Source organism: Pelobates fuscus, chromosome 10 (assembly GCF_036172605.1).
Source record: "Pelobates fuscus isolate aPelFus1 chromosome 10, aPelFus1.pri, whole genome shotgun sequence".
NCBI lineage: Eukaryota > Metazoa > Chordata > Amphibia > Anura > Pelobatidae > Pelobates > Pelobates fuscus.
Genome location: NC_086326.1, coordinates 121,082,881 through 121,095,762, shown reverse-complemented (window position 1 = coordinate 121,095,762; position 12,882 = coordinate 121,082,881). Strand labels below are relative to the sequence as shown.

Sequence of the window (12,882 nt, the reverse complement as noted above, 5' to 3'; positions counted from 1 at the left end):
ATTGTGCCGTACACAAATATATATATATACATATAATTAAGAACAATCTCCATAGTTGGTAAGAACTGTGCCAGATCACTATAATAGATGTAATCGCTGATTGGGAGTTTGAGGGTATGCTCCTGGCACTGACTGAGCAGCAAGGTATTGCTCAATCAGGAGCCAGGTGTTGTTATCCAAAAGCTGGTGCAACAATTTCGTAATAACATAAACAACCATAAAACACTGCAAAGTATAATATGGGTCTTAAGGCTAAAAAACTTCAGTCAAATAATTACTCATTTTAGCAAACAATTACTAAGTTGGAAGAGGTAGATGAGTTAGAGAATATTTCCCCACAACGTCCAATGCTTTGTATATGCCATTATAGCTTGTATTGTTAATTTGAAATCACTTTGGTTAAAAGCTTTACTATAAGTGTTTGTCAGTCATACCTGTATCTCCTTTCTCTCCTTTTGATCCTGGCACACCTGGGAAAACAAAGTGCATTGTGTTTAAGAGAAATGCTTAGAATAAAATCTAACCTTGTGACACCCTCCCCTCTATCTGAATAAAAAACTCTCATAGTAACAATAAAATGTATACATTGTTTCAACTTTGATGTGTAGGTATATTGATGAAAGCAGCATTGTTACCCCACTGTGGCAAAACCAACCTCGCCACTGGGCATTGGAGAAGACTGATTGCCAGCCTCCTGCCATGTGACTATGGCCCCTGGGATGTATTGCCCTTTAAGGAACTGATTTGGGGCTTAATGGATTTTTATTGGGCTGTTTCTGGCCCTTTAAGTACTTTGGGAAAGGACCTGCAGTTTTGGCATGGCACTTCGGATGCAGCCGAAGTGCCAAAGTAGTTGAAGTGGCCGCCATTAGACACGTGGCGGCGGCCATTTTGATTCATTTGAATGCAGTCAGCGGTGTGTGCCGTCAAACTCATGGAACTAAAATCGGCTACAGAACGGCACGAACAACGCTGAAGTTTTACCTTCCCTGGAACTAATGCATTTGACAAAACCAATTTACTGTTTAAATACAACTAGATTTTGGTGCTTACAATAAACACTGTAAGAAATCATATATATTAAAAAAAAATATATATTTAAATAATGTATCATCAGAAAGATTGTGATCTACTGTTTAAGTACAACTAGGTTTTTATTCTTACATGAGATAATAATTTGGAGTTTAACATCAGTTTTCATATGTTCACATTATTCCCCTTTATTAAGGTTATTTTACACAATAATTTCTGGAGAAACAAGAAACCAGAACACTATGGGTTAAATCACCCAATTGAATTTCAATTATTTAATTATGTCACACTTGGGGGCTGGACTAAAAGCCCATTGGAAAATTCAAATACAACTGTCACCAATCAACTTCCTTTATTACCTATAAGAACTGGGAAAATGCTATTCCCGGTTCCCCTCTGATGAGCTTATGAGCGACACGCGCGTCAGGGCAAGGGCACTAGAGCAATCAGAACCTTATAAAACTGACCACCTATCTACTGAGACATTATAGCAAAAAACTCCACTATACTGCTATCTAATCTAATCAACTCTCGGCTCCGCCGAGTGCATTTATTATTTATCTCTTATTTATTTTTTAACAACTTTGCTATTACAATTATGGGGAGGGTGGCTCTTTCTGTTATATACTAACTAGGGATAGTCCTTTTGGTTAAGGGGTGCCCTCGAAGGCACAATAGGGAAAGTTTAGATACATCTTTGACTTACAATCTCCTTTTCCCTCCCTCTCGCTTAACCAAGCCATTCTAGGTGACGATTATTCCGCAAACCTCTGTTATCAGCATCATCACCCTATGCTTAATATAGATCTCTGAGAGGTCCACTAACAATACATTGCCTTTTTTAGTAAATTGATTTTCAAGGGACTTCAAAGAATAATTAACGGGTACCAACTAGAATTTATCCCTGCATACATACTCCACTCTTCCAATGTTCAATACATTTAAACCAAAGGTGTACTTTACATGGACACATATACAAGGGTAGCAATAAGCTACTCTTCTTGGTAAAGTGAATACTTGTTGCAACACAGCTGCTACTTTTATCTCGCACTGAACGGGTGTTTTAGTCACATAGACAACTTTACGGATATTTAGTATCAGACTGTCGAAATGCAACATTCTCTAAAATATTTTATGGATGTCATCGATAGCAATTATTCAGAGAACTACAGATACTAAAAATTATAAGCTATCTAAGCTGTAAGTGCAGATTGTTATCACTATTAAGAACGGTTGCATATATCTCTTCACATCGTTCAGCCAGTGTTTAAACACTAAGGCTGGCTATGTTACTAATAAATTCTGTATCTATAGGTACAACTAACTACCAGCAACTTAGGCTATTCTCATCGACAGATAGTATAGATCGTTATTACCATTAGGACATGTAAAATAGAGTTCCTTATCAGAAAGGAGTTCAGAACTTCCTATTTTCATGTCTTCCTCATATTAAATACTTGGACAGTAGCAGTTTAGGACCTGACATAATACATTTTTGATAGCGAGGTCGACTCAAGTATAATTATTAATATTGGATGTATAGTTTTAAAGTTATGAAAGTTGGGTAAAAAGTATGTTTTAAACTGTACGGCTAATTGTGTTACCTCTCAGGCTAAGGGGAGGAGATGTGTGGGATGTAACCAGTGTGTGATTGGGTAATTCATAATTGTCTGTGGGCGTCTCCCTTGCACGGGAGAATTGCATAAAAGCAGAGTGTGTGTCATTAAAAACCTGAGTTCTACTTCACCCTCAATTTGGAGTGCCGTCTCTTATTGGGGGAATCTGCTACAAGGGATTGCTATGCTTGTCATACTCCCTTGCTAAATCACTACTAAGCTCTTGTCAGAGCTTGTTCCTGTCTTGCTCTATGAAGGAGTCTACGGTGGTTATGGTGTTGGCTGGAGTGCTTGGAGCCCTCAGGAAGCGCTAGGAGCATCCTTCAATGGAGGTACCCAGTCGGGTGCCCGTCGATCCTTTACACCCACCTCCCACTAAAATGAGTATTTACCGTATATACTCGAGTATAAGCCGAGTTTTTCAGCACATTTTTTGTGCTGAAAAACCCCAACTCGGCTTATACTCGAGTCAATAGTCTGTATTATGGCAATTTGCATTGCCATAATACAGACATGGGGCTGTGGGGGCTGGCAGAGCTGTAACTTACCTGTCCTGCAGCTCCTGTCAGCTCTCTCCTCCTCCGCGCCGTCCGTTCAGCACCTCGGTCAGCTCCCAGTGTAAATCTCGCGAGAGCCGCGGCTCTCGCGAGACTTACAGTGTGAGCTGACAGAAGAGCTGAACGGACGGCGCGGAGGAGGAGAGAGCTGACAGGAGCTGCAGGACAGGTAAGTTACAGCTCTGCCAGCCCCCCCCTCCTCCCCACTGAACTGCCAATGCTGGACCACCAGGGAAGGAGAGCCCCCCTCCCTGCCATGTATCAAGCAGGGAGGGGGGACGAAAAAAATATATAGTAATAATAAAAAAAAATAATAATAAATTAAATAATAAATAATAATAAAAAAAATAATAATTAAAATAAATAAAAAAATTGCCCACCCCCCACCAGGGCTCTGCAACACACACACACACACACACGCTGCCCTCATACACACACGCTGCACTCATTATACACACGCTGCACTCATTATACACACACTGTAAATAAATATTCAATTAATATATTTTTTAGGATCTAATTTTATTTAGAAATTTACCAGTAGCTGCTGCATTTCCCACCCTAGTCTTATACTCGAGTCAATACGTTTTCACAGTTTTTTTTCATACACACACTGCACTCATACACACACGCTGCACTCATACACACACGCTGCACTCATACACACATGCTGCACTCATACACACACTGCATTCATTATACACACACTGCATTCATTAAACACACTGTAAATAAATATTCAATTAATATATTTTTTTTAGGATCTAATTTTATTTAGAAATTTACCAGTAGCTGCTGCATTTCCCACCCTAGTCTTATACTCGAGTCAATACGTTTTCCCAGTTTTTTTGGGTAAAATTAGGGGCCTCGGCTTATATTCGGGTCGGCTTATACTCGAGTATATACGGTAATAAAGATATCAGCTTCATTAAAAATACTCATATTGACTGTGTTGGAATTTCAGCGCAATCAATAGATATATTGAGACAAAATAGTAACTACTTTGTCTCAGTATTTTTCCTACACCTGACACTGTTTGATGCTGGACAGAGCTACCGCTGTCAAGAAATGTCAATTCCCAAGCCATTACCAGTGATGGCTGCAGAGAAATTAGCTCTGTATTTGGAGGATTCCATGTGCGTGAGAGTATGGCAGGGATGTTGGCTTCTGACAGCTGAAGTATCTGGAGCAAATGAGTACCCACTGGAAGAGAATGGAGGCGCAAGCATGGCACAGTTCATGTAAGTAGAGTTTACCTTTGTCTGATCCCCTCCATGGCCACTGAACTGGAAACATTTTGCAAAGTACCCAGACGATGACAGTGCTGCTTTCATTGTCTGTTATGTATTCCCAGCATATGTTCCTATACCCTAGAAATATCTATACACTAGACTGTTTTTTTTTGCCTTCTTTTGGATCAACAGCAAAAAACAAATGTGAGGAAGGCTGAACTTGATGGACGCTAGTCTCTTTTTTTAGCTATGAAACTACGTAATATATATATTATATATATACACATACATACACACACCAATAGAGTTGTGGTGGGGAAAACAGTGTGGATGAAAACCCCTTCCACCTGAAGTAAATGGATAGTTAATACATTTCTGAACACAAATACACACACCAGGCAAGCCTTAAGACTTGCTTTTCCCACGTAAATCTCACTTTAACAGTGCTCTTACTACTGCTCATCTTCCTTAGTTGTGTTTCAAATCTGTTGTATACAGCAGACATATACTCCAAGGAATCCATGTATAAAGTGGAATTGTGAGGCAAAAATGTGGTTCTTTGTTGAGCTCATTTCCATATGCCTACCCAGAATCCCTTGCAGAAGTGAGAGCACTGTTAAAGTGAGATTTCTGTGGGAAAAGCAAATCTTATGGCTTGACTGGTGTGTGTATTTGTGTTTAGCAATGTAATATATATATATATATATATATATATATATATATATATATATATATATATATAAAGAATATATCCAAGATAGCACTCCAAGGACTTGCATAAAAAATAACTTTTATTACCTTCCAGTAAAAACAGTGAAAATCAACGTTTCAGCTTGATCTCCTCAAGCTTTCGTCAGGATACACTGTACACAACAAAAAACCCCACATATATAGCATACAATAAATTGATTACTCACCACACCTGTGTTGCCTCCGATCCCATGGACGCACGGACCGAGACTGACGCCGGCTGCCCGGAAAGCGTCAGCAGCCGTGCGACGTCGCGTTCAATGACGCGGCCAGGGGTCGTTACCATGGCGACCTATCAACATAGTGCCGTTAACAATTATTTACAAGTGTTATAAAAACAAATTCCACTCTAGCATAATGGACGGATGTAACCTAATGCATAGGAAGTAACAGGCTAAGTGAACAAACCAAACCGATCCATTATCTCACTCCAACAGATACGATCAGTGAGGCATATCGGAGGTGTTTTAAGAAAAAGGGACATATACTGTTTAACGGACTGTTATCAAAATCAGTAAAGTACAGCCACATCTAATTCAAGAGCTTAATTTATGACAAATAATGGTCTATATAAGGGAATCTAGCGACCAATATCCCAGTGCCTATTATACAGTAGCAGAGGGCTGGAGAAGGTGCAAACTATATCTCACTATTTGGCAGAGGGTCTTTTACCCACCACAGAAGATTGTATCTATAGGCAAACAATTCTATAAATTATACAGCCATAGCTTGTTTAGAGTAAGTAGCCAGAATAGTGGCCCTAGAAAATACCAAGATAACGATGAAAATCATAAAATTAAATTAAAAAATTAAATTAAATTAAATTAAATTATACCAATAAATCAAAAAATGGTATGATACAGTATAGGAACTAAGGGAAGCAAGGCAAATAGACACTCCCAAATGCACTGACCCATATATCCATCTACTCCTAAATATGTAGACTACAATAACGGAGGAAAAAAAGGAACGTTACATGGTCATATATACCAAACATGGATCCTTAGCGTAATCCTCAGTATAAACATGATCACTGTGAGTACATGGACTGGTAGCCTATCCCCCTGGGTGGGCACCATATCACCATCTCACATACGTGATTATACATGGCCAAAATACTACTGGATGTTTAGAGAACAGAGCAACTGTATGTCTATCCCCCAGGGTGGGCATCACATTGCTTATCTCATAATACCATCCATGAACTTATAAAAATGCAGAAAGGGTGTATTTTTCGTTGAGCCCATCCGGGTATACTGTTCTCAAAGTTCTGATCCAGTATAATTCACGCTGTAAAAGCATCTTACTACGATCTCCCCCTCGCCTAGGTGGTGGTATGTGGTCAATCGCCATCAGTTTCAAAGTTGGTAGTGTATGGCCTTTCTCCAAAAAATGTTTGGCCACAGGGAGGTCCGATTTTTGATCCCTATAGGCCACTCTTATACTGGACCTATGGTTCCGTATCCGTTCATGGAGGGGTAGATCAGTCTTGCCTATATACGTGAGCCCGCATGGGCAAGTTAATTTGTATACTACAAAGTCTGTAGTGCACGTTAGGCGATGCTTTATATAATATTTTGCTCCTGAATGGGGATGAGTGAAAAATTTGCCCGGTGACATGTGTCCACACGTGACACATCCAAGGCACCTGTAGCAACCCACATTCGTGGGGCTCTGCTCCTTCTGGTAGCAGTGTACGGGATCCGTCTTTACCAATAGGTCTTTTAGATTTTTATTCCTCCTGTAGCACATCATAGGAGGTTGCCGGAATAGTTCTGGTAAGGAACAATCGTTTCTTAAAATTCTCCAATTCTTGTCAACCGTTTGCTTGAATCGCGACGACCCTGTGGTATAGGTAGTCGGGAACACCAATCTCTTCATAGATGAATCTCTTGATCTAACTTGTGTTGAATGGCACTTGTTAAGGGCTTTTTCAAGAGTTTGGTCGTTATACCCCCGCTGGTGAAACTTTTCCCACATCTCCTTTATCTGTTCTGTTGCCTTATTATGATCGGAGTTGTTCCTCAAGACTCTTAAGAATTGTGAGTATGGTAACGATTGTTTGAGTGCACGGGGGTGAAAACTGTTAGCCTGCAACAAAGTGTTGCGATCAGTTGGTTTAGAGTATAAAGTATAGGCCAACTTTTCCCCTTCTCTCATGACCCGTACATCTAGAAAGTCAACTGTGAATGGATCAGCTGTCATTGTTAGTTCCACATTTGGTGTGCATGAGTTGATTGTATAGATCATCCTTTCTGCCATGTGGATATCTCCCTTGATGATCATAAAGATGTCGTCGATATAACGACCGTATACTAGAATGACATCTTTAAATGGTTCCAGTATGTATTTAGATTCGAACTCAAACATATATCCATTGGCGTACATTGGAGCCATCGCGGCTCCCATTGATGTACCCGCTGACTGTCTATACAAATTGCACTCAAATCGAAAATAATTTTGTGTTAGGACCAATTCGAGAAGTTCCATCACATATTCTACTGACGGTCCCTTGTATACATCTGAAGATGAAAGGATCGATCTCATGGCCTGGACTCCCTCTACATGAGGGATGATCGTGTAGAGGCTTTTGACATCACATGTCACTAGTGATGTCAGACCAGCAGGTAGTGTCAGTGTAGAAATTAATTTGATGAAACTAGGAGTGTCCTTAATGAATGTATGGAGATTTTCAATTGTTTCCTTAAACAGGAAATCCAGCCACTGGGCCAACGGTTCTAGAATGCCTCAGACGGCTGACACAATCGGTCTCCCTGGAGGGTCCTGGAGGTTCTTGTGGACCTTCGGGAGTGTGTAGATTACTGGCGTTCTGGGATTTGGTTTTGGTAGAAATTCACAGAGATCCTGATTGATGAAATCTTGTTCAAGGCCTCTCCGTAGAATTTCATCAATGAGCTCCTTCACTTGTAACGTTGGATCGCCACCTAATTTACAGTAGGTCCCTTCATCCGATAGTTGTCTCATTACTTCCATTTTGTATTTGCCATAATCTTGAATAACAATTCCGCCGCCCTTGTCTGCTGACCTGATGATGATATTCTTGTCCTTAGCCAAGGATTTAATAATATCTCGATCTGTTTTGGAGCAATTGGAATGATGCGGGTGAGTGGTCTTTAGATGGTCGGTGGACTCCCTTTGGACTGACTTCAAAAATTTTTGATGGTAGCCTGATTAGGCATTGGGTCGAAAGTGCTTTTCCTCTTGAATCTATTGCTTTTATCTTCCATAGAGTTGGTTTTATTTTTAAAAAAATCTTGTAGGCGCATTGTTCTGCCGAATTTATACAGTTCGACTTCCCAATCTAATGGGTTTGGCTGAGCAGTGGGAACAAACGATAGTCCCTTGCTTAGTAGTGTCTTTTCAGCCGTTGTTAGCACCCGTGAAGACAAATTGAAAATGGGCATTATCTCCTCTGTCGTGGTGGTCTTCCTCCTACCCCAGAAGGTGCGACCCTTCTGTCCACGTCTGGTAATCGTCCTTCTTCTGAATGAGTAGTTCTGCTCTGGTGCCTGGTTTGTATACCCAAATGATCCTGATTGGTGTTCTCTAAAAAAGGCAGTGTTTGGGAATCTCTCTGCACCGTTCCCCGATAATCCTTGTGTTCAGACTCTGAGCACTCTGAAGTGTTATCTATGGTATAATGTCTAGGTCTGCGGATAGGTCTCCTCTTCCTCACAAAGTTTGGTTGGTCACTAGTGCCACTCAGCCACTTATAGACCCTATGTTCCTTATAGTCTGCTGACACTTTCTCCTGTTTATCTCTTTTAAATCTAACCAGATCGGTTTTATAACTCTTCACAGTATTCTCCAATTTTAGCAAAGTAGATGAAGCTTCAGGTGATGCTAGTAGTAATGCTTGTCTGGTTTCTAGATCTGTGATTCGCCTCCTGACCTGAATCAGATCCTCCTTAACATCTTCTATGATAATTAACATCAAGTCTAATGAACATTTGTTCAAAACAGAGGTCCACTTTTTGCATACCCCAGGTTTACGTCTCCCAATGGTGGGTATATTGCTTACCCTGAAACCTCTCGGGATCTGCAGATTACGATGGTACTCAGATAAAAACAGACCATGCAAGTCTAAATCTGTTTCTCGCTTTCTCAGCCTCAATAGTTCAAAATAAATGTCACGTAATGAAGTGGTGTTAGGGAGGTCAGAGGTTGAAACATCCCATCTAATTCTTTCTGCGTCAGAGTCACTGTATTGTAGAATCTCTGCCTGTTCTGCACATCCACCTGCTAGAGTGAAAAAAATCATCCATGGATACACAGGACTATATAGTGTATCAAAAAAACCCAATGCAATATAGGATATGTCGTTGTAAACAAAAAAAAAAACAAAAAAAAAAAAGGGGAAAAGAAAAATATTGATTTAAAGTCCAGACTCAGAACCTAGCTGAGAAAAGCTAGGGGGTGCATAGAACATCAGCAGTGGCTCTGCTGAATATTGACACAAAACAAAAATAATCTTGCACTCCTCCTGTGTAAATAGTAGGTGCCCGGTGCTTGTCAGCCAAAATTCAAAGAATATATCCAAGATAGCACTCCAAGGACTTGCATAAAAAATAACTTGTATTACCTTCCAGTAAAAACAGCGAAAATCAACGTTTCAGCTTGATCTCCTCAAGCTTTCGTCAGGATACACTGTACACAACAAAAAACCCCACATATATAGCATACAATAAATTGATTACTCACCACACCTGTGTTGCCTCCGATCATACATACATACATACATACATACACACATATATTTAATAAATACTGGAACCAGAGACAAAGACAGGGCACAGATTCCAGTTCAGATTCAAACTGGATTTAGATGCCTGCATTATTAGAGAAGCACCAAAACATAAGGGAACAATGTTGCCAGAATGATGTCATGCTTTTGTTATTTTGGGGATAATACAGGCCATAGGTGGATCATTCCATGCCAATCATGACAGACTCATGACACTAGAATGATGCACACCGTCACTTTGATCATGGTAAGGACACCAAGATGGAGTAGTAACACATTAAAGGGACACTATAGTCACCAGAACAACTGCAGCTTATTGAATTTGTTCTGGTGAGTAGAATCATTACCTTCAGCCTTTATGCTGTAAAGACTGTCTTTTCAGAGAAAATGCAGTGTATACATTACAGCCTAGCCTAGATAAATCCACTGGCCACTCCTCAGATGGCTGCTAAAGCTGCTTCATTGGGCAGTGCTGCCAATCAGTATCTCCTCCCTCTGCATGCAGACACTGAACTTTCCTCATAGAGATGCATTGATTCAATTAGTCTCTATGAGGAGATGCCGATTGGCCAGGGCTGTTTTTGACTTGTGCTGGCTCTGCCCCTGATCTGCCTCCTTGACAGTCTCAGCCAATCCTTTGTGAAAGCATTGTGGTTGGCTAAGTTCACCACTTGTCAGCAGAGAGAGGCAGTTCACAGGCAGTGGCAGCAGCTTCAGACTTGAATACAAGTAAGATTTCAGTATACAGGTGATACTCAAAAAATTAGAATATGGGGGGGGCGTGGTCGACCGTGGAGCAAGATGGTCGCATGAATCTTTGCTCCGGCACCCTGGGCACCTAATTCAGCTTAATCCGAAGATATAAAGCTGCATCCAACCCCATCAAAGCAAAATGTCTCAACATAAAGGCAAAAAGAACTCGGCCAAACCGGACAAAATGCATTTCTTCAACCAGAAACAGGCCCAAACGGCCGAAACACAGCAGGCCTCAAATGACACCGGAGACCCGGACCCAGAGGACGGAATGCATGGCCGGGGACCCGGTATGCAAGCAGATTCCGCACAGATCACAAAAGCAGACCTCACAACAGCCCTGGAGATTCTCTCCACCAAACTAGTAACCACATGGCAACATACGGCGGATGCAATGCGGAGGGACATCCAAGAACTGGGGAAACGGACATCGCACATGGAAGATAAGTGTGATGAATTCGCAACAGCACATAATGACCTAGCAGCGAATGTGGAACAACTAATGACCAAACTCACCTTTATGGAAGAAAAACTGGCGGACCTGGAAGATAGGTCCCGCCGGAACAACTTACGCCTGAGAGGCGTCCCACAAGAGGTCACAAACAGCGAACTCCCAGCATATGTGCGAACGCTCCTGCATGCACATGCATCAGACATGTTGCTGGTAGACGGGTGCACTGTATCCCGAAGCCCCGCTACCTCCAACAGACGGTACCAAGAGATGTGCTATTGCGCGCACATTACTTCCATGTAAAAGAAATTATCCTCAGGAGTAGCAGGATGAGGGCTAAACCTCCGGCGGATTACCCCAATGTGAGAATATATGCAGACCTCTCAGCAGCAACTCTCAGGAGACGGAAAGAATTCCATCAATTTACCAACACGCTGCGATCCCATGGCCTAGGGTACAGATGGGGGTTCCCAACCAAGCTGACATACCTGTCTCTTGCCCTCTCCTAAAGGGCAGTCCACCTTATTTGATTGCAAATTCCTGTCCTAATGTGTTTTACACCCCACCTCCTATAGAATGTAAGCTTGATCGAGCAGGGTCCTCTTCAACCTATTGTTCCTGTAAGTTTATTTGTAATTGTCCTATTTATAGTTTAATCCCCTTCTTAATATTGTAAAGCGCTACGGAATCTGTTGGCGCTATATAAATTGCAATAATAATAATAATAATAATAATAATAATCACCAAAGATGGCGACACCACAATCATACCCACCCCCGAAGAAGGCCTGAAGCAACTAAAGGCCTGGGATATGCCTGTGGAGCTAGCTGGCCACCAGACGCAACCAACCGGGAACCTCAAGCCTGAATGGAAAAAATCCTACAATAAACACTAAAACCAGTCGACCTACTGGTTCACAACGACGAGACATAGCCAAATGAAGAAAAATGCGGGCAAAAATGGGACTTAACCAGGCAAGCACCACTGGACCGGGGCCTCCCGCAATACCTGTGACGAAGAGCAAACAGAGCAGGGGTTGAGGCGGGGGTCCCCGGTCTGGACCAGCGAGTGCAGAATGCACTCTCTCCCAAACAGGGTGACACATGGGACATTCACGAACTATCTCAAACTACCACCAACGGACTGGGCCTCCCGTCGTCCCGGTGACGAGGCGCAAGCGGAGCAGGGGCGGACGCGGAGGCTCCGGGTCCGAACAAACCATCACGATCTGCGCTGTCCTTTCCCAGCAGAGAGGCGTGTGGGCCACAACCAGGTCACTTCTAGGCTACCTTTACTGGACCGGGGTCTCCCGCCGGCCTGTGATGAGGCGCGAGCGGAGCAGGAACCACTGCAGGGGTCCCTGGCCCGGGCCAACATATGTGAATGGAGCCGTTTGCCTCGCGGCTTCCCCCACTCTTCATCTCATGTCTTGAAGCAATGGCTTCTGAGCGGCATTGCATGCACAGGGACACATACGGCTTTGCCAGCGAGCTCGGGGAAGCTCGGCATGCATCCTGGGACCCGCAACCAGAGACCCTCCATGAGAGCTGCGGCCTGCCGGGCCTACAAACTGTAATGTATTTGGGGGGCACAGAAATTAGCAGCTGGGGAAGGGACGGGTCGCTAATTGAGAGACGGTGCAGGAGATGCTTGGGGTGGGGTGGGGGGTGGGGGCGATGGCTGGTAAGATATGATGACAATAGGAAGGATGCTCTGTTATGCATTT

At 42.4% G+C, this 12,882-nt stretch overlaps 1 protein-coding gene across 3 annotated transcripts in view; it reads right to left on the bottom strand.

Annotated features, from left to right (window-relative positions):
* Positions 1 to 396: 396 nt before the first annotated feature.
* Positions 397 to 12,882, bottom strand: part of LOC134575711 (acetylcholinesterase collagenic tail peptide-like) — a 102,631-nt gene continuing 90,145 nt past the window's right edge. For 2 of the 3 annotated variants that reach the window (XM_063435083.1, XM_063435085.1), the window contains one exon: positions 397 to 470. In XM_063435083.1, coding sequence (XP_063291153.1) covers positions 412 to 470 — 59 coding nt within the window. In that variant the 3' untranslated portion in view covers positions 397 to 411. The remainder of the gene's footprint in view (positions 471 to 12,882) is intronic. The other variant, XM_063435084.1, reaches the window with a different exon arrangement.